Below are 26,207 nucleotides of genomic sequence, written 5' to 3'. Positions count from 1 at the left end.
CTGTGGCAGCTGGAAGAGAAGGGGACCCTGGGCCTGATAAGGGGTCCGGCGGTAAGAAATCGTAATTACCGGCATGCCAGTGCTACTGTGTCCGTGAAGTACAGCTGCCGGACACGACAACTGATTCTGTGTTGGCTGAATACTGGGCCACTACCACTAGGCACAGTTCTGTGTGAGGATCCCCCCCCCCCACCTGGGCAACCTGTAAATAAGATAATAAACCAGCCCAGTCCATAAATTGTCTTAGAAGAGTTTTGTCTCCTTCTATAATTGTTCTACCACCCCAATATACCTGATATAGCAGATTTCTTCGATGGGTCATCGACAGATCCTTCTTGAGTGACTCCTTTTAAGGCAGGAGCCACGGATCGTCAATAGTCCTCGAAGAAGGTGAACCTTGGCGTTGAGAGCCCTCGATGAAGAGTTTGATGGCGTCGGGGCAGAAGCTTCGGTCCTGGCAGTGCTCGCCGATGATCGGTCGTGGACGTCCTGTGAAGACGAGGCATGTGCTGCACCTAGACGATGATAGTTTGTTGCTGCAAAGAGTCAATGAAGAACTCTGGCCCAGCAAGGTGGAGTGTTGCGACTCCGGTTGTCGGCAGCACGGCTTCATGCGGTCCCCGCTTCTGGGAAACTACTTCGACGGGCTTCCAGTGGTTATGGCAATCCTCCGAACCCTGGTTGATGGCAATGGACTTTGATGGCCTCGATGTCCGGGTGCTTTACTATGAGATTCCTCGGCGGTCCCCGTCTCCGGTCGACAGTCTTTCGAAGGCTGACTTCCAGGGCACTTCGGCGAAGGTTAGCGGTTTGCACAATGTTGCCTCGTAGCTCGGGAAGAGTTCTCCTAGCCAGGTCCTCTCTCTCGGATCAGTCCTTGAAAAGCTCCACAGCTTTCGGATCGGGTCAAAGCAAATGCAGCAGCAAGTCTTCTTCCAGCTGGGCTTCAAGGATAAGCAGCAAGTTTCAACTTCAGCTTCTGAATGATTTCCATCAGTGAGAGGTCCCCATATATACTGTTTGGTCTCTCATTCACTCTGCTGGGTCACCTTCAGGCAACCAATCATTTAGAAGGGCATTTAGGCAGGCAGGCAGACAATCAGGCCCACAGTGCATTCAGGCCATTCACTTCCCTCCAGACACTCACAACAAGGAATGTGTATTGGGACAAGCACCCAGCCTTTCAGCACTCCACACTACATTAATACCAGTTTCGGGCAGGACTGTCTCATTCGTTGTGTTACATACCAGAAACCAGACACCCATAAAATGAAGTGCATATTGGTCACACACTCCATTCAGCCAGGTCCCACCCCAAGGGTGTACCCACAACATACAGTCACTGGGAAGGCTCCAGCTAGTCTGGCCTGGACTTCCCCACAATACCATATATGGAACTTCCACCCAACAGCCAGTCAGGGGGAAGGGACAGAGTCAGGGCTTCCCAGGACTTTTGGAAAACAAGGTAACAGGCAATAGAAAGCAAAAGAGGCCACACGGGCCATATTGTCTCCTATCGGGAATCAACTGATTCCAATGGCAGGGCCTGGGTATCCCAAAATGGAGGATACTCTGAGCACCTGTCAAATTCAGCATGGAGCTGCTACCAGCCCATACCCTGCTCTGTGGGCCACACACAGGTGCCCGAAAAACATACAATAGGGGTACAGGATTGTACCCCCACCCATGGGTGCCATAAGGGTATCCCAGGGGTCTGTTCACCATGACCAAACAGAGGAAGAGCTGCACTGCCAGGAGTCCTATATGGACATCTGAGCAGAAAACACAGAACACACATGAAAAAGGAATGCAGGACAAGGACAGGGAGGCCCTTTCCCTCCATTGCATTTCCAGCATTACAATGTCAACATCTGATAGCACCATAGGCACCGCCAAAGAGAAGCTCAGTGAGAAACTAGTCTGGGAACTGCTCCCTCTTCCAGTCATCAAACAGGAAATCTAGATTAAGCATTTTTCCATTTACTTGAGCACTCCACAGTCCAAAGTCAGCAACTCCTGTGGCTCAAGAACAGTAATTTCCTCACTCCTTGCTAGCAGCTACAAAGAGTGTCTTAGGGGAGCCTCAGTCCAAATGTACACTTTTGTCTGTCTACTAGACAGTCTTTGCGTCCTTGTTCCTCGTCATAGATCTAGTCTGCACGTTCTGAACGTCTTCTTCTTCACTTGCTTCCAAATGGGTTAGGGGTTCGTCGCCTCTCCAGCATAAACTTTTACATCTCCTAGGTGTATCCAAGCTCATCTCCCTTGGACTGTGACTGCTGATGGTGTAATATCCTCTACAATGAAAGGGCCGCTAAATTGGGGCTCGTGCCACTTTCTTGTGAAATTCCTGATTAAAACTTTCTCTCCAGCAAAAAGTTTAGGAACACATAGTCCTTTAGGTCCGGTTGCTGCTGTATGGTCTACATCTGTTCTGAGACTGACACCCCGTCCGCTTAACTTGATCTGAAATGACAGAGATTCAGACGGTCATACATGTTAAGTAGGCACGTAACTCATCTCCTAACAATTCCGCAGTTGTCTGGGCATCACTCCTAGTACTCGTTGGAGGAGTCAGAGGCGTTCTCATTCACCTCCCTGTAACTAATTTGTGGGGTGTGTGGTGGTGGTCAGAGCTGGGCTGATTTCTCAGTGCATATAATGCAAGGGACAGGCAATGCAGCCACCCCTTTTTCAGTGTCAGTTTCAATGTAGTTATTCTCTCTTTGAGCAGACCGTTGAGTCTCTCACATAGCCTGTTCTCTTGCAGGTGATAAGCAAAAGAAAACTTGTGTTTTAATGCTAAGCAATAAGCTAATTTGCTCAAATATCTCATTCACAAAATGGGGGTCATTATCTGATCTCAGCACCTCACATACTCCCCATCTAGGAAATACTTCTCGGACTAAAAACTTTGCAGCGCAAGTGGCATCAGGATGTGTGCACGGCCCAGCTTCAATCCATTTCGAGAACGGGCACACTACCACTATCGTATACCAATATTCATTACAGACCTGCAGCATATCAACATAATCGATATGTAAATGCTGAAAAGGATCATTTGGTCTAGGAATTACTCCTCTGACTGTTTGCAGCGTGTGCCCAGCAGTAAACTTTTGACATACTATGCAATTTACTACATAAAAAGCAACGTGTTCTAACAAGTTCGGTACAAACCAATCCTCTGCAGTGGTTGCTGCAAGGCTCTCCTTAGTGACATGCGCAGGGTAGTGTAGCTGTTCTAACGCCACCCTTAATAAGGCTACAATTATCACTGGTTTACCAGTGCTGTCTTTTCGCCACAGTGCTTCGGGAGGGGATAAAGAACACCCCCTCCGCATCCACAGGTCTTTCTCTTCCTGTGGAGCTCCACCTTGAACTTCCATTAACTGCGTTTGTAACAAATTGTTAAAGCTTTCATTTACAACCATTATTACAACCATTTTCTCTTTCACATCAGGAGTGTCAAAACTAAAAATATCAGAAGAATATGCAGCTCTTTTGGACTCTTCGTCTGTGGCTTGGTTTCCGTGTGAAATTAAGTCAGTTCTTAGTTTGAGCTGCGCACTGAACTATTACGATGGCTACTGGGATTTGTAGTGCTTTAACAAGCCTATCCAACAATCCAAGCCTATCCGTCTGCTCAGAGGTAGCCCCTACTTTTCCAACTTGCTAATCCTGCATGCACGGTTGACGTCACATAGGCGGAGTCACTGTACACAGTCCATTCCTGCCCTCCATGATTCTCGAGCGTGACAATAAGCGCCACCAATTCTGCAGACTGGGCCGAAAAATGAGACCATAGTCTCACACTTGCTACTACTTCAAATTCCCCATTGGCTCTGTGTCTTAACACAGCTGAGACTAGATACCTTTCTCCATCAGTTTGATCGATCTTCGAAGAGCCATCAATCAAGAGAACCTCCCCTGCTGCTAGTGCATTCTCCTTTACAGTCGGGATTTTGTCATACAATTCCTCATAGTTTGAGCTATCATGCACTTGGCCATCCTCTGCCAGTGGTTTGGCTACCAACGTGGCAGGATTCACCATTTTACACCCGACTATTTGGATCGCTGGATTCGATATAACCACCTCATGAGCAGAAGCTCTTTTAGACGCCAGTCATTCAATTTTGAGTAGGGCAGATTTCCAGAAGTACCACGGTCAGAGTTGGTAACTTTCTTCAGCGGTATTAAATAATCTGCCCAACTCTCAATGACCTCCTTAGTTTGTAGTTTTCTAACAATTAATATCTGAACATTACATCTATATGTGTTTTTCAACTGTGTCCAAAGGTAGGTACCACAAACAGTCCAACAGCCATTTCTATAACCACTATATAAGTAACATCCGTGGGTGCTATTCAGGGTGCTATTAAACTCTTTTTGTATGAACACGCTGGTGATCAAGAAATTCACCAGAACATAGAGGAAACATTCATACAGAATCAAATCGAGGACGGACTATTATAAGGTATGGACCCTTACAAATAGGAGTGGTGATAAACTGTGACTCATAACCGACCAATGGTGTATGGGAAGCAGTCGTGCCAACATTACCATCCAGGGACACAGAATCTGTTATTTAAATGCATTAATTGGCATTGGGCAGTATGAAGATGCCTCTGCAGCCCAGACTCCTCTCAATCTTACTCACTGTGGAGACTTGTGTGTGTGGCCACCCAGGCACATCCACAACATTACTGAAATCAAGACAAATGCCTTGCCCTATTTACAGACTCTGAGCAGGCTTTGCAGCACTCAGTTCCTTTGTGGCAGGCTAGATTCTGAAGGATTTCGTCATTTTCTATGTCTTTATTTTGGAGCTCTGGCCCATTGGGTAGCAGCACAGTCAGCTGGGGGGCAATTGCCCCTTTACCCCCGTTGCCACTCCGCCCCTGCTAGTTGGCCAATCCTCATTGCAATTGATGGCCATCTGCAGCTTTACTTGTAGTTCCATTGAAGATATTTTGTTTTGGGCAAAAAGGTAAGACTGTGAATTCCCCTACGGCAGATGAAGAGAAGCGACTTAATGCGCTACAGGTTCCTGGACAGCCAAGCAAGTGTGAACTGAAGACTGCTTTAGCTCTGAAGCTGTGTATGCATAAAAGGGTCGTTGCAAAGAACGTGAGTTGACTAAGATTGTAGAGTGCTCACTTAGGATGCGAGAGGTAGCGGGATTGATGCCTGCATTCTCCAGCAAGAGACTTTTCTTCCATTTGATTATTTTATTCAAAACTCATCAATCCCCGCAAATTAGGCATGTGCTTGCTTCAGGGTTTTTACCATCATCCCAAAAGTCTTCCATCCATTTTCTGCTATCTCGAGTCACACATTGCTTCATGAGGGCCAGCAACTAACATGATGCTATGCAACAGATGCATAGCATGGCATTCTTGACATATTCATGAAATTCCACATTGATGACACTCTGCACTGAAAACTTTATATTTAATTTCGTTTTCATTGGAGCAAGTCGGGGCTGGTGATATGATATAGTGTCCTAACTCCAAGGATTTACTTGTACCCCTGTCCTGTCTGCTCTACTTGTCCATTCTCCTTATCCTTGATGCCAATTCTCCACTGACACACGTATTTAAATCGTTAGGTTTGAAAGGTGGGCACCTTTTATACTTTGCCAGCATAGTTATTGAGAATTCTCCTCTCTCTGATTATTTTTCCAGATTGATTCATTTTTTTGAAAGTCAAATGCTAATTTGTCTTGTGCACTTTCCACAACGTTTGTCTCTACAAATCCCAACAGTCTAGCCAGCATAGTCCGCGGTGAGGGATCATGGGAATCCTAGTCTAAGACATCTAGGGAGCTGCAGGTTGCAGACCCCGGGTGTAAGAGGAAAGTTCCCTAACAAGCGTGCTTGCTATTTAAGGGAATGCTCAGTGCAGTGCATTCAAGTGCAACTTTCAACTTCTTCCTGCACTTTTATTTGAAAACAAAATAATTCCGGAACGGTTTATTTTTAAAATAAAAAGTATAGGAACGGTAAAAAGTAATAAAAAATGAGAGGAACACCACTCCCACCCACTTCGACCAGTGGGTGTGTCTTGTGACTCATATGCAGGAACAACCATTTTAACATGAAAGTGTTCATAACATCTTGCGCTGAGAGATATTACCGTACTTTTGTATGCAGTGAAAAAATAAAAGAATGTTTCTGTGTTACCGCTGGAAAAAACAGTTGACCGTGATATTTTCAAAGGGGCAAACACGAAAACACTGGACATACACCCCGAGAAGTAAAATAAATAAATGAACCCGTAAAACGGAAAACCCTAACTATGGGTTGTGGGGTGAGGGCTACACAGTGAGTTGTCTTTTGCTTGTTATTACTCGCTGCGAAGCTGCTTATTTTATTAACCGCCAAATGATGAAAGTCTTAACAGGACAGGATTTTACACAAATGAGTTTTCTTATCGGCTAAGATACAGTCTCACTCATTGATGACCTATTGTCCATGCCAATATATTCCCCATTGACTGTCATTTTTTTAAAAAAATGTTTGCTAATGAAAATCCTAATGGCAAACACATGGGAGTGCTCTCATGCTGAGAATCCTCTGACTTTCCGTGTATTCAGAGCTTGTTAGAACACTGCGCTGAGGAGGTCATGTTTTTTACTTCTCTTAACAGGAGTGCTATCAGTAATTTACATTTTAAACAAGTTAGTAAGCAGCACTGCACTTCAAACTCCTCCCCCTATCTTGTGCTCCCAATTCCATCACTGTGCACTTGGACACATACATATTCAGGTGGAAAATCTGACCAAACTTCTAAAATATGTCCTTTTTTCCATATCCCTCGGCTGTTCAGATCTTAGTCTTACATTTCAAAGAGGCAGCCCTTACACCCACCCCCTCTTCACTGTTACTGATGATGCCAGTGGAACAGGGCTGTCTGAATACTGCTCCCTGTAGCACTCACTGCCCTTTCTGCTTCCCAGAGTATACTCCATCCAACAGCTACTGCCTTTTCTCCTGATGTTTAGTCTGCTTGTGACAGTCCACTGCTCGGACCCGCACCAAGAGTGCTTCGTTTTCCCACAAATCTTCCTTTGTTATAAATGTACAGAGTTGGGGAGGGGGGGAGAGGGAGGTAGCGGGGGCTTCCGGAGGCTGCTTGTGAAAGTGAACCTCCCTTCATAGTAATTTCAGAAGGAAGAGGGATGAACATTGGCGTTTTGGGGGATATTGTGGTTGTGACACCCAGCGTCCATGAGTCTCTTTATAACTGCAGCCATACGTTCTTCTGATGTTGTTTTTTTGTTGCTTTTATGTCATTTACTTCACATCTGCCTTTTGTTTCATTTTAGAGACAGCAATTTTCTAAATGCACTGGCAAAAAAAGAACAACCCTTCGGTGGACACACAAAGAGCCTACACAGCAGGATCAACCAGAGAATGAAGAGGACTTGGAGTGTTCTGTAGCCACTTGCCCTGACTCACTACCTCCATCTGAGTCCCCCTCACCACCAAATGACAAACCCACCTTGCAACAGGTGTCTGAGGCCAGCTGTGCATCACCCAAAACGGGTCTTGCCTCAGCACCTCAGCCTAGTTCCTGTTATCTGTCACCCATCAGGAAGCCTACCTCCCAACTGCGGGGTGACTCCAGCGGCACATCTCCCTTCGCAAATTCTGCACCGCTAGTCCAGAAGCTGACCTCCAAGGAACTGGAAAGAGCCAGCAGTGCGTTTTCTGTCATGAAGTGTACCTTCCAGCAGCTAAATGTAGCCAGCATTGCCTCACCTTCTCAGAAGTCTAATTTCCAGTTGCTGGGTGTAACTAATGGCATGTCACCTGTAAGAAAACCTTCTGCGCAGCCTATATGTAAAGCCAACAGTTTGTCACCCATCAAGAAGCCTGCTTCCCAGTCCCCGCCTGGTTTCAGCTGTATTTTGTCACCTGTCAGTGGACCATCCTCTCAGCCACTGGGGGGTGCCAGCTGTCCGTCCTCACCTATTGGGAAGCCTGCATCACAACATCTGTCATGTGACACCTCTCTGTCACCCATAAAGAAATCTGCTTCCCACCCTCTTTGTGATGCAGAGTCATACTCGCCTGTCGGGACATGCGCTGCTGATAGGCCGGCTGTGGGTGCGAAGAGCCCTGTGGTGGTACTTGAACGGTTGAGTCAAGACGTAGTTGAGAAATCTAGTGTGGTTCTGTCCCCTGCTTGCTGCAGCACCATTTCTAGCTTGTCCCAGAATGTGGGTTCTCCGGCATTGACAGACTCCAGTGATCCTGTGCCTTTGTCTCCCCTCAAACATCCATTTTCTCTGAGCCCAACCTTTCCCAAGCGGTCTCTGTGTGCCTGGCAGATGGCTCCCCGCAGGTTGGAGTCTAGCTTGGCAAAAAGCCAGGGCACTGTGAATGAGGACAGGGAGGATGTGGCATCAGTATTTGACAGTGCCAGGCAGGAATTGTCTGGTGGTTCCACTCCTGAAAATCTAATGGATCTCCAGGACGACAGCATTAATGGAGAGGGATATAACTGGCAAGCACAGGACACAGCGGGCAAAGAGGGCCTCAGAGACACTGTACCGACTTTGCCTCCCCAGTCTTTGCACCGAAGCGCTTCTCAAGGACACAGCACAAAACTACAAGACGAGGGCATGGTGCATTACTACTGGGGAGTCCCCTTCTGCCCTAAAGGGGGCAATCCCAACCAGTATACACAAGTCATACTCTGCCAGCTGGAAGTGTACCAAAAGAGCCTGAAGCGGGCACAGAGGCAACTCCTGCAAAAGAGGGAGTATGGGCCACCCATCCTGCCCAGCCCACCCTCTCTGAGACGGAATGACCGCCGTAGGGTGGGCGAGTCAACCCAATGGAGCAAGGACTATGCCAGGGGCGACCGAAAAATTCAGGAGGGTCCCTTATATGACAGCAGCAGAGAGTCCAGCCAGAGTCCAGCTCCAGAAGAGCGCACAGCACAAACAGATGATGGACCAACCACCAGTTACATGCAGGTAAGTGGGAGGGACAACACTCTGTGGTTTGTACAGGAGAGAGGAGGAGCCACCGACATAGAGACAAGGGTGAAGGCCAGAAACAGTAAGTGCATGCAGGAAAGGAACACAGGTATGGTGGTGCAAAGGAAGGTACTCTCTGAAGGTTCTTCATGGATTAGGGAGAGGGATGGCACTGTCTGATTCTTGTAGATGAACTTGCACCCTGTTAGGTAAGAATTTGCAGAGTGTAACTGGTGTGGGACTCTTGGTATTCGGCAACACACCTTTTTTATATAGGCCTGTACTACACACGTTGATAGTGACTGAACAGCCAGGCTTATCTTAAGACGGGTAATGCGAGCTGTAGAGCTGTACAATGAAATTAGTAAATACAGGTATCCAAGTAAACACACACTTAAAGTTGTAATATAAATATTTATATATATATATATATATATATATATATATATATATATATATATATATATATATATATATATACACACAAGGATAATTAGACCATCTTTAAAAAGAAGCAACTAATAGTCACATTAATCCCAAAGTTAGGATTCAGTTCAACAAGAGCAATGAAGTAGGTGAGTAAACTTTTCTTGTGTTATACATATTCCAGCACACTGAGTGACGTCATTTGAGGTCAGTAATAACACTTATTTGTGATCTCGGGAGGATAGCTCAGCGGCAACGTGCTCGCCTTGGAAGCAAGATGACAGAGCAACACAGGTTTGATCCCCGGGTCCGCGCTTAGAAACCTCTGGGTATTAAGCACGTTGTAAATAACCTATCATATCTCATATCATATATATCACCATTACAATATTGAGTTTTAAGGAGGGAAAAGTTAGTCAGATCAGAACATACTGTGTAAGTAGAAAACAGTTATAATCTCCCAAAGGAATGTACGCAGTCTTTTATACCAGCAATAATAGTGTTCAACAATTAAAAACTATAAGGGAACAAGCACTGCCAAAGCCAATAGGTTCAGAAGGGGGCCTTCAGGGAACCAGGACAGCCAAAGTCAATGGGCCAGTTCAAAGTTCTGATGCACTCTTCTTAGAAAATGTTTTAAAATAGTCAGTAATTCAGTAGAAAATCACAGAAGCTCAAGAGGAGCCACCTTGAAGAAGCACAAGCTGGTAGGCCAGTGCAGTTGAGTTGAAGTCAACTCAAAAAGGTTTAAATAGTACTCCCCAAGCTAGGAAGCACCCAATTGGAAAAAGGTAGATGTAGCCCAAGCCCCACAGTACCTGAGAACTGAAGAACCGGCCAATCAGAACTGGTTTCACACAGGCACACCTAGAGACAAAGGACAGGGAAGTTTCGGGACCCTCCCTCACTTCCTGCCTTTTCAGGCACACTGACGCCTGGGCGGGCTTCAAGGCTGGAGCCCGCCGAATGCAAAATGCACAAAGGACTCAAACCCGATTCAAACAGAGTAAAAGCCCAGAAGGAACTAACTGATAATAAATGGCAAAAAAGAAGGTAGGGGCCATTTTGGGAAAATGGTCAACCTTGGGTGCAGTACTGCAGCTGAGAAATCGGTCTGCAGCTACATGGTACAAGGTAGTAAAAAAGAAACCACTGCCACCAGCCATTCAAGTAAGTTAGTGTAACAAAATGTTACATGAGAAGTGGGAGAAGGAGTTACCATGTAACCTCCCAGCACTCCACATAGGGTGGGGTGTGCTGGACCCACAAAAGAAAAGGTACGTAACACAAAAGTCATATTACTATTCTTGGAACAGTAGTTCACCCAAGAAAATGTAGTTAAACATTAAGAGAAGTCCAAGGAATTTCTCAGTGGCACTGCACAAAGGGTGCTGTGTGTCACAATGCAAAAAGCAGATGCCTATAGAGTTTATCAGACTCCATTAAACAGTAAGAAACACAAATTCCTAGTCAGAAAAAAACACGAGAGAGAGAGAGGAAAAAGTCCCACTCACTCAGGAGTAAACATTTAAAAGCCCTGAGTCCAGCAAAAGAGTGGGGGTCTCTAAGGTTAAAGGGAATTAGCACAGAAATGAGAATTCTCCCCAACATAGCCTTGACAAAAATGTCAAGAATAAGGGATGAACCACAGAATTACAAGGGAGGCAGAAGGCCACCACTGACTGATATGGCTAGCAGAAGAGAGGGTCAATTGTCATAGTGGGTTTGGAAGGAGTAGCACTAGAAGGAACTTGCAGTTAAAAGGGACAGTATGCTCGAGCAAGTACATGTAATAGAGCAGGGGCCAAGGACATCAGAGCAGTGGGAGCTCTGGTAGGTGTAAGCAGGAGAAGCAAGGAGCGAAGGATGTGACATGGAGGGACAAGGATAGCTCTGTCAGATATATGTAGGAAAGGTGAGGAGCAGAAGTCTGCCTTTGTAGTCATTGTTTTTGGGGATTAGGGTTCAGCACTGGCAGGCACATGCAGGAGAGGGAGGAGCCATGGTCATGGCAGCACAGGTAGACCAGTGACATTGGTAGGTATGTGAATGAAGGGAGCCAGCAGCATTGAAGATAGTCAGAAGAGCCAAGCCAACAGGCTTGTGCATACAATAAGAGGAGTCCTATATTGCTAAAGTAGGTGGCTGAATAAATTTGAGGATCCTTGCACTTTTAGGGGATGAGGAAGGACCTCTTTGATAGCCAGGCAGTGCTCCAGATTAGATTTTGAAGTGGGAGTATTGCATTCCCTATTTTTTAAAGTTGTGAGTAAAATGATTCTTTAAGTGCCATTCCCAATGGGAGTCTTTATTTAGCGGGTAAAAATATGTTTTAACTGTAAAGCAGTCATGTTTTTGTAACAAACACTTATTTGCACCTAGTTATTTATGCACATTTAAAGATATATTTTTACCACTTCGGATCAGGCAGTAATAATAAGTTTCCTCCACAGGCACAATTGAGCCTGATCTAAAAAAGCATTTTCAATGGGATGTTCCCATTTTAAAACATTTTGGAAAATCAGGCTACTGGTACACGCATATCCATGGAGCTGTGTGGAGGAAAGCCGGGGGAGGGGCTTCTATGTGTCCATTTCCTAGTTTTTATTTTTTGGGAGTATTTGCATATGTTTTGGGAGTAAAAGTGGCCAATACAACCCTTATCTGTAGGGCTGCAGCCGGGGATATGCAATTCTTATTCTGTGCATGTGACACAAGGACATTTAGGTGGTTTTATTGTGGATTAATGGTAAAATGAGGATGCTGTACTCTATAGCGCATTGGCCCTTGTGACTGGATTGAGTAAGTAATCTAGGTAGAAGAGCTAGATTGGTGGGTTTGTTGTTAAAGTATTGAACTTTCTTAAATTAAATATTCTGTTTGTGTTTCTGCAATACATGACCACGGGAATGCCAGACGATAGGACGGCATCCAAACTGCTCAAATCCAAGACGAAGCAGCCTTCAATGGAAGATTTCATCAAGACCCCGCAACAGGCCAGGCGGAGGGGGCGAAACCTAAAGACAAGAATCTACCAATGGACATCACTCCTACACGCGTTGACCGGCAGATCCTGGAGGCAATTGCAGAGCTTAAGGCATCGTGGGAGAGCAAGCTAGAGGCAGCCACTGCCGAGCTTAAGGCAGCGCTGGAGCTCAACATCAGCGCAGTGCATGAGCAGGTCAATTTGCTCAAGTTGGTCGTGTGGAAAATGGCGGAACGCACAGATGAACTAGAGAAAGAAGTGACCGTAAACCCGACTGCCCGGACCTCGCACGCTTCGGAGATCCTTGTCCTGAGGCAGCAGGTAACCAACCTGGAGAATAGAGCAGAGGAGGCCGAAGGGCGTGCTCGAAGGAACAATGTGCGCATAGTGGGCCTTCCGGAGGGGGAAGAGGGCCCTAACCCGACGGACTATGTTGAGAACATGTTGCTTCAGTAAATAGGGGCTGAGACCTTCACGCAAGGCTTTGCGGTGGAGCGCGCACACAGAGCGCTTACGAGGAAGCGCCCTCCGGGTACCCCTCCGAGGCCTATCATCGCCAAGATTCTAAACTATCGGGAAAGGGAGAAGATATTGGAATATTTCAGGAAGGGGGGCACCATACAAAGGGCCTCCGCGACCATCTCTGCATATCCTGACTATACGCTTCAAGTGCAGATGCTGAACTATGGGACGGTGAAAAAGAGATTACAAGCCGCTGGGTTGCGATACATGTTGATGTACCCAGCTAAACTGAAAGTATTCCACAATACCAAAGCTTTATTTTTCGAGAGTCTGGAGGATGTGTTGGAATGGTTGGATGGCCAGAATTGCCCAGAGGGCGCGGACGGCCGCAAGAAGGACGATACGGACGAGTGAGGCTCGATCATGGGACCGAGGTGCTGTACATATTGTGACTCTGGGACTTGATTATAATATAGTGTAGCGATTTGTTGACTCTCAGGCGCGAAGTACTTTATTGTGTTACGAGTGATGCACAATGTATCACGGTAATCAACTGGAGATGAGTGGGAAGCACTCTTGACCCCAATAGTTAGTATATTAGTTAGGTCACCTAATATCGGTGACACCCTGCCGGGTTCCCGACCTCGGCATTTCGAGGTGGGACCAAAAGCGGGGGAGCCTGAGATCCAGGGATGGAGCTGGGCATTAGTTTGGGTGGGGTTGGGGGGGGCGGGAGGAAAGGGGAAGTGTGCAGTGGGGAATAGTTGAGTGGGGGGCACGGGGTGGGATAGTTGGAGAGCCCAAGTTGGGGGAGGGTGGGGACACGAACCCAATTTCATGCTGGCCGGGACTGGAACGGTGACCCGGGGGGGAGAGGGGAGGCGGTACATTCTTCACACGGCTATGGATAGCCTCCGGATTGTGACCTGGAATGTTAGAGTCCTCAACAGCTACCTGAAAAGGAACAAAGTAATGAATCTGAAAAGGCTGAAAGTCGATATAGCATTACTGCAGGAGACCCATTTTACCAGGGACAAATTAGAGGTGGGCAAGAGAAAGTGGAGGGGAACCACCTCAGGAGCTACATACTTGGCATATGCAAGGGGGTGGTCACGTGGGTAGCACCTCATGTACCTTTCCAGCTGCTCCAATCGACGCCAGACCCGGATGGGAGAATGCTAGTGGTGCGGGGGATGTTGGAGAATAGGGAGGTCAACATCGTGAACACATATGCTCCCACTCAGGACACAGCGGCCTATTACAGGGCTTTATATGACAAAATTAGCCCCCTAATGGGCAGCGCTACCATCCGGGGAGGCGACTTTAACTGTACAATAGATCTCAAGATGGACAGGTCCAATAAGAAATTCGAGAGACCAACCCCTGCGGCGAAGGCACTAACGGCCTTACTGCGGGATTTTGATCTAGATGATATTTGGAGGTTGCTGCACCCGGGAGACAGGCAGTACTCACACTATTCGGCCCCCCATGACTTGTACACCAGATTGGATTACATGTTTGTGTCCTCGGGAATAGCCGGGGAAATGACAGGTTCGGAATACAAGGCCAGGGTGCTCTTGGACCACTCCCCCCTAGTGGTGGAGTGGAGGTATCGGCCCCCAAGGGCGAGAATCCCGATGTGGAAACTCAGAGCTGAGGCCTTGCAGGATACGGGATTTCGATAGGACCTAAGTGAGGCCATAACTGAATATTCTCCAGCATGGGGTCTGGCATGGATTCACATGCTCATGAATATTCCCCGTCGTCAGGCTGGGAATCCTCGGTAAAGAAAAAACCAGTATCAGTTTCGTTTCTGATCTGTCTTTCGTAGTAGTAACCAATCACTGGTCTCTGCGTCATACTGACCACAGCCAATGACTGCCCTCTACCTAAGCACCGCCTCTGGCAGCCATCTTCAGATTTTTACCGCACGTTCATGTGTTGGGATCCTCGTGCTATTGCTCTCGAGCGTTAGTGCTATTTTTTCACATTTTGCTCAAAAGAGCCTCAAGCTCCACCGACTCTCCATCCGATCAACGGGGACCCGTGTCGGATTCGTCTGCGCCCCTCAAGGGTGAAGATTTCGTCGAGCTACGCTTTTGGAGGACTCCAGAAGCTTCTCAGGCCTGGACATGACCCAGGAGAAGGGAAGCTCGACGCCCGGAAAGCTGTTCAGGGTCTGCCCTGGATGCCAGCTGCAGAACGTCTTTAAGGAGGACGAACACTCCTTTTGTCTCTACTGCTTACATGAGGACAAGACGCACGTGGAGAACGACTGTGCGTTTTGCGGCAATATGTCGGAGCGGACCATGAAGGACCGCCATCAACGTCTCGCCAACTGGCTGGAAGGGAAGAGCCCGTCAGGCGAGAAGAAGAGGAAGAAATCCGAGTGGTCTTCTAAGACCTTTGAGGACGCCCCGGCGACGGGGGTCCAACACAAGGCCAAGCACCGCGAGTCCGCTGGCACCGGGAGCGCCGAACGGTCGGGCTCTACGGGCGCCAGGCAGGGCGCACCCTCCCCGGCACCTTCAGCCACGAGCCAACGCTCTGGGTCGGGTAAGAGGAAGGGCGAGCACCCGGCGAAGCTCCTGGAGAGGCCCCGGTCGAGCTCGAAGGCCCCATCGGAGGGGGGGCGAGGCAGTGTCCTCCCCCCTCAAGGATAAGGCGGTGAGCGCACCTAAGGTGGTGAAGGCCTTAATCCATCCGGCCAAGCCCTCTATCGATACTGTCGCGGCGGCCCTGGCTCAGCCTGTGGAGGCTACACCAGTGGTGGCGACCTCGGGGCTCAGAGTCTCCCTGCCACCTCGGAGGGAGTCCTCTTTTGTGCCCATCGATAGGACCCCCGTGAAATCCCCGACGGGGAAGAAAAAGGGGGGGCAGGGCGTCGTCGTAGATTCGGCTTCAACCTCGGAGGAAGAGCTGATCGAGGTCTTAAGCCACGGCCTTGGCGTGGAAGAAGACCGGCCCTTCGGGATGGATCCCGACGCTGGTGACGACGACATCGTCGAGGGTGCCGACGGGGCCCCTGATTGCCCGTCGGATTCCCCTCTGCCAGCGCCGCAAGACAACTCGGCTGCCATTTTGTTGGCTATACAGTCCTTATGCTCTGAGATAAGGACGAGACTGCTGTTGCCGACGGAGGAACCTCTCCCGTCGGGGGATCCTGAGCCGGGACCTTCTGGTGTTCCCCCGCCCAAGAAAAGAAGGATTCACCCTCCACCTCCTTTTCAGCCGTCGCGCACCGTCCAGCCCTCCTCCCCGTCCACCAGAGGGGATGATACAGGGACTGACACGGCAGCAACGGGTACGGACGACGAGGTATACGACGAGGATCTACCGTCGTCACCTCCCACCAGGGCGTCTCCGCCCGACGAGATTGGTTCGTTCCACTCCATGATCGCCAGGGCATCCAAGCTTTTCCAACTCTGCCCTGAGGAGAAGAAAAAGGAAGGATTCCTTTATCAACGGCGCGAGGCCAAGAGGAAGACGGTCCTCACGGTACCTCTACTGGACGACATTTGGGATGAGGGCCTCGCCCTCCTCAAGAACCCTTCCACTACGCCAGCTAGAAGGGACCGGTACGAGAAGAAGTACCGGGTCCCGGACGCGGCCCCCCTGTGCCTCCGGGCGCAGCCTACCCCGTTGTTTCCGCGGCGGCCAGGAAGAAAGCGGGGGGGGGGGTGCGGCCTCCACATCGACTTCCCCACCGGACGGCGAGGGAAAGAAATTGGACTCTATGGGACGCAGGGTCATCTCGTCTGCAGCGACGACGATTAAAGCGGCCAACGCCTTGGCTATCGTGGCCCGCTACGACAGGGAGCTATGGTACAAACTGGCTCCCCTGCTGGACTTCCTACTGGACGACAAGAGGGCGGAGGCCCTGGAGATCCTACAAGAAGGTGAGGTGGCGTCGGACCACGCCATCACTATTGCGACGGACATCGCCGACACTGGGTTTCGCCAGTTGGGCAACGGCGTGTGCCTTAGGCGGCGTGGATGGCTCAAGGCTACGGACTTCCGTCAAGACGTACAGACCAGAGTCCTGGACATGCCGTTCGATGGGAACAACCTGTTTGGGAAAACAGTGGACGATTCCCTTCAGGCCATTAAAGCGGACACTGAGACGGCCCGGGCCCTTGGGGTTCTGCAGCAACGACGGATGCCCTTTCGGAGCAGCGGAGGCAAGGGCGCCTCCAAAGGTTCCGGCGGCGGTTTCTCCACCTACCGTCAAGCGGCCCGCTCGTCGTCTCAGGAGGCCTACAGAGGACGAGGCAAGTCTGGCGGACCCCGCCGTCGTCGCCAAGGAGGTCAAGGCGGCAAAGCCTCGTCGAAACAGGATTGAACCGACCGTGGGGTCGGGCCCCCACCGATGCACCCCGGTGGGAGGCCGGCTGGCGAGCTTCGTCAGCGTGTGGGAGTCCATCTCCACCGACCGTTGGGTGCTGGACGCCTTATCCCGGGGCCACGCGCTCGAGTTTCAAAGAAGGTGCCCGCGCGTCCCCCCCGTGGCCAGGAAAGAGCTTCACGTCCCTCGGCTTCTCCTGGAGGTAGGGGCGATGCTCAGGAAGGGCGCCATCGAACTCGTCTCAAAGAGGCTTCGGGGCTCCGGAGTTTACTCGAGATACTTCCTCGTGAAGAAGAAGACGGGAGGATGGCGCCCCATCCTAGACCTGCGACGTCTTAACAAATTCATCAAGGCGCAGAAGTTCCGGATGGTCACCCTCCAGCACGTCCTGGGTCAGCTGGAGGAAGGAGACTTCCTGTCGTCGTTGGATTTGGAGGATGCCTACTTCCATATTCCCATCCTAAAGGGGCACCGAAAATTCCTCAGGTTTGTGGTCCAAGGGCGTCACTACCAGTTCAAAGCCCTCCCCTTCGGACTACGGTCGGCACCCAGGGTATTCACCAAGTGCCTTGCACCGGTGGCGGCGCAGCTGCGCCGCGAGGGGATCCACGTCCACCCCTACCTGGACGACTGGCTCATCCGAGCCAAGACGAGGGAGCTCGCCGTGGAGCACACGGCAAGGACCGTCCAACTTCTCACGGACCTGGGATTCTCCGTGAACTACGCCAAGTCCCACCTGGTACCCGCGCAAAACGCACTGTTTCTGGGAGCGAAGCTCGACACAGTGTCCCTTCTGGCCTCCCCGTCGGAGGAAAGGACCAGGTCCATCCTGGGCAAGGTACAGCGGATGTTGGCTTCCGACGCGGCCAAGGTGAGGTCCATCAAGTCCCTCCTCGGAATGATGTCTTCTTGCATCTACCTCATTCCCATGTGCAGGCTCCGGATGCGCCCGTTGCAGGAGTTCCTGGACGCGCGCTAGATCCAAACGACGGGCGGCTTGGAGGAGAGGATCACACTCGACGAGAGTTTCCGCCGAGCGGTCCGGTGGTGGGGCACCCGCGCGCATCTGACGGCGGGCATGGACTTCCAGACCCCAGACCACCAGGAGACAGTGACCACGGATGCCTCCCTGGAAGGGTGGGGAGCGCACACCTAAAATCTGCACGCGAGAGGCCTCTGGCTCCCGACGGAGAAGTCCCTCCATATCAACGTCCTGGAGCTCCGTGCAGTGTTCTGGGCCCTCAGGTCCTTCCTTCCGTCCCTCAAGGGCAAGGTGTTGAGGATCTTCACCGACAACACCACCACCATGTTTTACATCAGGAAACAGGGCGGAACCAGGTCCCCAGCACTGTCCAAGGAGGCGCAGGACCTGTGGCATTGGGCCGTCGCCCAAAGGATGTTTCTGGTGCCGTTTCATCTGGCAGGGATAAAAAACACCATCGCCGACTCACTCAGCAGGGAGCTGCGCTCGTGCCACGAGTGGGAACTACGGCAGGATCTAGTGGATCGCCTCTTCCGACGGTGGGGCACACCCCAGATCGACCTGTTCGCGACGGCGACGAACTCCAAGTGCTGGAGGTTCGCCAGCAGGTTTCCCCAGGCGAGGAGTATGGGCGATGCTTTCTCGTTCCCCTGGGAGGGCCTGTTCCTCTACGCGTTCCCTCCTTTGCCACTGCTAATCCGGCTCGTCAACCAGCTCAAGAGGTCACGGTGCAGGATGATCCTCGTCGCACCTGCGTGGCCGAGGCAGATATGGTTCCCGGACCTTCTGGACTTGTCAGCGTCCCCGCCAATCAAGCTGCCGGTGGACGCGGATCTACTCTCCAGACAAGGAGGCGCCATCCTCCACCACAACCCGAAATCGCTGAACTTGAAGGCCTGGCTCCTGCAGTGCTAGAGTTTGGAGGATATGACATACCGGCCGACTGCAGAGAGGTTCTTGCAAAGGCCAGGGCGTCCTCGACTCTTAAATGCTACGGACACAAATGGAAGAGGTTCTCTGTCTGGTGCCACGCACAGAAGATTAACCCTCTACGGATTACGGCTCCTCAGGTACTGCCGTACCTGCTGACGCTGGCCAAAGCTGGTCTGGCACACGCGTCCATCAAGATTCATCTTGCTGCGATCTCCCGATACACCAGAACCACGGGGCGGACGTCCTTGTGGTCTCATCGTCTAGTGAAAGAGTTCATGAAGGGACTGTTCAGATCGTTCCCGCCGGTGAAGGCTCCGGCCCCAGCGTGGGAGCTCAACGTGGTGCTGACCAAGCTCATGGGACCTCCGTTCGAGCCTCTGCACTCGGCCCCGTTGAAGTTCCTGTCGTGGAAAATAGCGTTTCTTGTGGCCATCACCTCTGCACGACGGGTGGGAGAGATCCAGGCCCTTTCCTGCAAGGCCCCGTACTTGACTTTTCACAACACGAGGGTAGTGCTCAGGACGCACCCCTCCTTCATGCCCAAGGTGCCGTCGGACTTCCATCTCAACGAACCCTTGGTGTTGCCTGTATTCTTCCTGTCGCCTTCGTCGCCGGCTGAGAGGACTTTGCACTCGCTGGATGTGGCTAGAGCGCTGAAGTTCTACGTGGACCGCACGAAGTGTTTTCGGAAGACGTCACAACTCTTTGTGAACTTTGGACCTGTCAATCAGGGGAAGGCTCTCTCGAAGGCTTCCATTTCCAGATGGCTCTCCATCTGTATCATGTACTGTCATCGGTTGGCAAACCGACCGCTGCCTGGCCGTCCGAAAGCCCATTCCACCAGAGCGATCGCAGCTACCACGGCGTTCCTTTCTGGTGTGCCCCTGCTGGACATATGTAGGGCTGCTACGTGGAGGTCGACACACACCTTCACGAAATTCTACTGCGTCGATCGGGATTCCAGGGAGGAGTCCAGGGTCGGCCAAGCAGTGCTGCGCAACCTGTTCGCCTAAGGTGAGCCTGGTGAGGAGGTAAGATGCTTAATGTTGAGTTTGATGTGATGCTTAATGTTGAGCCTTTGCCACCTCCCGTGGTTGTGCATGTTTGTACTGCTATGTATTCTTTATTCATGAGCATGTGAATCCATGCCAGACCCCATGCTGGAGAAGGAACAAGTTACTTACTTGTAACTGTTGTTCTCCAGCATGGGTCTGGCATGGATTCACATGCGAACCCTCCCGCCTACCCCTCTGCGGCTCTTCACTTGGTCATACTGCCACTTCACGTGCTTCCAAATCTGAAGATGGCTGCCAGAGGCGGTGCTTAGGTAGAGGGCAGTCATTGGCTGTGGTCAGTATGACGCAGAGACCAGTGATTGGTTACTACTACGAAAGACAGATCAGAAACGAAACTGATACTGGTTTTTTCTTTACCGAGGATACCCAGCCTGACGACGGGGAATATTCATGAGCATGTGAATCCATGCCAGACCCATGCTGGAGAACAACAGTTACAGGTAAGTAACTTGTTCCTTTTGATGTTAACACTGGCAGTGTGCAGTCGGAGGGCACGCTATGGGAGGCGTTTAAAGTAGTAGTGCGGGGCATGGCCATATCTAAGTCTAGAGGGCTCCAAGGGGGCATAAAGCGGGAGCTACAGGAGACGGAGAGGGAGCTTCAAGAGATAATACGGATGGGATGCACCTCACAGGAAGATACAGCGAGGGTGGCCCTACTCCAGAAGGCTAGCAGTGGGCACTGGGAAAGGCTCTGTAAGTTAAATTACAAAAAGTACATTGAGAAGCAACATGCGGGAGGTGATAAACGGGGCAGGTTGCTAGCGTGGCTTTCCAAGAACGAAACGCCGCGCCCCGTGATTAGGGAGATAAAGGATGAAGATGGCTAGACCTTAGGATACCCAAGAAGGAGTAAATGAGGGATTTCTCAGATTCTACAGGCGCTTATACGAGGACACGGGGGAGGAGATGGGAAGAGAGACCCGGGAAACCCTGGAGGATGTAGGACTGCCCAAGCCTAGTGATCAGGAGCAGGAGGACTTAGATGCCCCAATCACTCTTGAAGAACTAGAGATGGTGGTACAGCAACTACCCACGTGCAAGGCCCCAGGGTCAGATGGGCTCCCGAGTGAATTTTATAAAACATACAAGCAGGAGGTGCTCCCCCCCCGCTGCTCGCCATGTTAAACGAGGCGTATGAACAAGGGGAGTTGCCGATGTCCCTGAGGGAGGCGGTAATAATCCCACTCCTGAAACCAGGCTCAGACTGCGGATCTTACCGACCCTTGTCCATGCTTAACCAGGATAGTAAGATTCTCACTGCCTTGTTAGCAAACAGGCTTAAACGCGTCATAGGGAAACTGGTCCATACCGATCACAGGGTACGAACCAGGAAGGAATATAACAGACAATCGTAGGAGACTCCACCACATAATCGAGCAAACTGAGAAAGACCCGGGCGAAATGGCGATAGCCTTGTTGGATGCAATTAAAGCCTTTGATTTGGTGAGGTGGCCGTGGCTGCTGGTGGCGCTGAGGGAGTATGGCATGGGGCCGGGGCATTTGAGGTGGGCTAAAATAATGTATAGCTCCCCAACTGCCAGGGTTAAATCTGACGCTTTGATCTCGGACAAATGGCAGCTTAGCAGGGGCACGGGACAGGGTTGCCCATGGTCGCCCATGTTGTATATCCTTGCTCTGGAACCGCTGACAATCTGCCTCGGACAACAGTATGGGGAGATTGGCACCCCCACAAAGGGAGGGACGCATCTCACCTCGCTGTATGCAGATACATCCTGTTATACCTGCGCTTCCCAGAGGAAAACTTGCAATTTGTCCTGGAGGTGATGGAACATTACACCACCCTCTCGGTCATAGCGCTGAACCCCAGGAAATCGAGCTTGTTCCCTTTGGGAAGATATAGAAGGGTCCCAGTGGAGAACTTGCCGGTCTTGCTGATACCCTGGCAGACCAGGACCTTTAGGTATCTAGGCATTGATATATACCACTCAGTGGAGGAAAAACACAAACACAACATGGAGCGGGCAGTAGCAGGTATTAAGAACAGTATGGGGTTCTGGTCTAGGCTCCCCTTGGCCATGATGGGTAGGGCGGCGCTGTTTAAGATGGTGGTCCTGCCGAGACTGTTGCACTTCTTTGTGAATATTCCATGTATGCTCCTCGGATGATTTTTTCGAATGCTCCACAGCTTATGTAGGGGCTTCATCTGGCACAACACCAGAAACAGGGTGGCTTTATGGAAGCTACAAAACCCCGAGCGACAAAGGGGGCATACATTTACTTAACTTTGAGCTATATTATCTGGCAGGACAACTTCAGTACGTGACCAGGTGGCTGTCTGAGGAAGAGTCCGCTGAGACCAGGCTGCTGTATAAGGACTCAGCCCCTTATTTTTTGAGGGAGGTGGTGTGGTTGCCCAAAGCTAAGGTGCAGGGAAGGGCAAGGCACCTAACACTGGGCTGGGAAATCGGGAACAAAACTTGGCAGCTGGTGGGGATACCGATTCCGTGCTCCCCGCAGGTGCCTTTGGTAGCGGTATGCGGAGAGGACCCGCAATTGATAATGGCGGTCCGTAAATAATGGGAATCAACGGGACTTGTGACCCTCGGGGATGTATGGCAAGAGGGCAAGGCACTAGATTTCAGTAGGCTGATGGAAGACAGCGGAGTGCATGCAGACCAACACATTACACATACTAGAATTATTAAACTGGTATTGGACAGATGGTCTGTGGAAGAGTTATCAGAGGAACCAGATATGGCCATCGAGACAATGTATGACATCTCGGAGGGAGGGCATGAAGTGTCCTGCATATACGAGTTACTGATGTCCAGGGTGGGAAAGGAGGTGTTGCAATTGAGACGGGACTGGGAGGATGAGGTGGGAGAACCCCTACTAGATGGACAGTGGGACAGAGTTCAGAGGTACCACAAGAAGGTGTCTCGCAATGCAAGGCTTCAGCAGATACAACTCTATGTCACACATAGGGCATATATGACCCCGGTAGGATTGCCCAGTTTGGTAACCCAGCGGCACAAAAGTGTCCACGATGTGGAGAGGCGGAAGCGGGGCTAATACATATGTTCTAGGCTTGCCCAGAGGTGGGCAGATTCTGGACAGAGATCAAGTTGCGCCTGGCGGAGAAAGGGATCACATTGGAGGTGGAATCAGTATGGGCATGTTTGCTGGGGGTGTTCGCCAGACCGCGTAACCTGAAGCATGTTAGTAAAATGAAGGACCTGGCCTACATTCTGGCTAAGCGTAGAATTGCAATGTGCTGGAAGGCCGCCCAGCGCTCCAGAATAGAGGCGTGGTGAGCGGATCTCCTAGAATGGGCGGATGTCGAAATAACAGTCTGGTATGAAGCAATCAGCAGGGGCGGGGAGGAAGAAGTGTGACCCTTGATTGAATGGAGGCAACTGGTGTCTACACTAGCAGGCACCCCCAAGGCGGGTCCCGATGGGGACTCCGCACAGGAGATGTGAGAGCACAATGAGCTATTTTGGCGGGCGCCATGGAAATAGGGGCTCGGGGTAATGGGGAGGGAGGGGGAGGACCTTAATGTTTGATGCATGACTATATTGTAACAGACTTGAATGTAAATGTCCTCTAAGTTGTAAGTTTGGTGTGTTGGTTATAAAAAATAAAAAATATTTAAAAAAAAAAGATAATTCCACACGTAATCCCTACCCTCAACTCTCTGCCAGATTCATCCGGCCCAGACACACTGGTAGATGAATATAATGCTACTATGACCAAAGCCGTAGACCTTCTTGCCCCACTAAAAATGCGGAAAAGTAAACCCAGAGCTCACCTGAACTCCTGATTTACTCCCCAACTCAAAACACTGAGAGCCGAGAAAAGAAAACTAGAAGTCCGCTGGAGACACTTAACTACCGAGTAAAATAAAAACAAACCTGGTCAATGTCTCGGTCCTATACAAAAAAGAAATAATACGCACTAAACAGGAAACATACAACAATAGGATTCATCATGCTAGTTCAAGCACCAAGGAACTCTTTGTTATTCTAAGGGAGATGGAAGCCCCCATACCTCCAACAGACAACTGCTTGAAGGACAAACTCTTGTGCACTAATATCCAGAATGTCCTAACAAACAAAATTGCCCTTCTCTAAAACAAGCTCGCGGACAAAAGAGGGAACTTTCCTAACCTAGACACGCTTGCTAGTAACTCAACGCACTCTACTAAACCGCCTCATCGTTTCAGATTCTCACGAGTCTCTATCCCTGCCCAGATTAACAAGGATGCCGCTAGAGACTTGGCACCATTCATCTCTAAATTAATCAATGCCTCATTTTTATCCGGCACCGTCCCCAGCAATTTAACGGAGTCATGGGTCCTACCTCTCCTAAAAAAATCATCTCTAGACCCTACCATTCCCACCAACTATAGGCCAATCACTACAGTACCATTCCTACTCTAGAATTTTGACAAAGTGGCCTGTCTTCAGATACAGGAGTATTTAGAGACCAATCACCTCCTAGGAGTCCACCAATCTGGCTTTAGGCCACAACACGGTACCGAAACGGCTCTGATTGATCTTAAAACCCAGATTGATGAACTTAAAGACAAGGGGAAAAAAGCCTTGCTACTTCTCCTTGATCTTTCGTCCGCCTTCGATCTGGTGGACCTTAAAGTGCTATGTAAACACCTTCACTCAGCCACCCACTTTTCCCAGGATGCTATAGCATGGATCCAATCCTTTCTGAATAACAGGACCCATGAGTCTTCTCGCCCTCAGCGGCTGCAGACCCGATTCCAATTACATGTGGTGTGCCGCAGGGCTCATGTGTCTCACCAACAATGTACAACATATTTATGAAGCCACTGTTCGATGAGCTGGACCATCTGGGTGTCACCTACACTAATTATGCAGATGGCACCCAGATCGTCATACCGCTTACCGGGGCCTATGACAAGGACACGGCCTTAGTAAATAAAATGTACTTAATCATCCAAGCATGAAAGGCCGCCCACGGCATCTGCTTGAATGACTATGAAATGGAGCTCCTCATACTCGGTACTGCACTCAAACTGAACAAACTCTGCTCCAAATATACCTCATTCAACATCGATGGAAATCACATCAAAGTGGTAAAAGGGGTAAAAACTTTAGGTTTCTACCTAGACTCAACTCTCACCGTAGGCATACAGGTCAATTCCATGGCCTCGGCTACTGGATATACCTGCAAGCTGATCAGAGCCGGCAAACCTTTTCTTTCCACAGACAGCTGCACTATCCTAGACAGAGCCCTTATCCTCTCCAAGCTGGATTATTGCAATGCCTTGTACTTGGGCGCGAGCAAGCACATTGTCAATAAAATCCAAATCCTCCAGAACAATGCTCTCAGAACGGCACAGGGCATACCCAGAAGAGAACATATCTCAGAGATGAGGAGAAGGAACAAATGGATGTCCATCAATGACAAAATCACGCTTAAAACCGTCTTGCTAATCCATTAATGTCTCAATAAAGCTGCCCCACTCTACCTCTCGGAGAGAATCATTAGAAAATCTACAGGAGGACCCACCAGGACAGCTAACTCCTTCTGCCTGCTCGTTCCTAGATTTAAACTAAAAAAATCCGGGGGAGTAGCTTCCCAGTTATGGCGGTGCAGTACTGGAACGCCCTCCCTCCGTCCTTTGGAGCGGACCAAACCTTCTTAAATTTTAGGCGTAACTGCCAAGGACCACTGACACACCCAAAATATTTGACCCTAACTGTACCTAATTGCATGATCCTCTGCATCATGATGTATATAACTACTGTAATTGTTTTGCATATTTACTGTTACCTATGTATGTATATATCCATGTAATTCTTGTATATCCTGCTGTAACCATTGTTATTAATGCCGAAAGTATGCCTGTAACTTCCTGCAAACTGCGCCCAGATACCTTTGGGTTTGTTGTGCGAAAGACAAATTGCAAACAAACATTATGGGCCACTATGACCGTGAGATGTGGCACCGGTTGGCTCCAGTCTTGGATCATCTCCCTGAGCAACAACGAAAGGATGTTATGCT

General features: G+C 49.9%; 1 protein-coding gene across 2 annotated transcripts in view; it reads left to right on the top strand.

Annotated features, from left to right (window-relative positions):
* UIMC1 (ubiquitin interaction motif containing 1) overlaps nucleotides 1-26,207 on the top strand; it is an 814,141-nt gene that overhangs the window by 299,415 nt on the left and 488,519 nt on the right. The window contains exon 5 of one of the 2 annotated variants that reach the window (XM_069651487.1): nucleotides 7,328-8,986. The exons of the other annotated variant lie outside the window; for it this stretch is intronic. Coding sequence (XP_069507588.1) covers nucleotides 7,328-8,986 — 1,659 coding nt within the window. The remainder of the gene's footprint in view (nucleotides 1-7,327; nucleotides 8,987-26,207) is intronic. 2 annotated transcript variants of the gene reach the window in all.

Source organism: Ambystoma mexicanum, chromosome 3p, assembly GCF_040938575.1.
Source record: "Ambystoma mexicanum isolate Mex_15411 chromosome 3p, UKY_AmexF1_1, whole genome shotgun sequence".
Lineage (NCBI taxonomy): Eukaryota > Metazoa > Chordata > Amphibia > Caudata > Ambystomatidae > Ambystoma > Ambystoma mexicanum.
The sequence above is the reverse complement of the archived record's forward strand: the minus strand, read 5'-3'. Positions and strand labels throughout refer to the sequence as shown.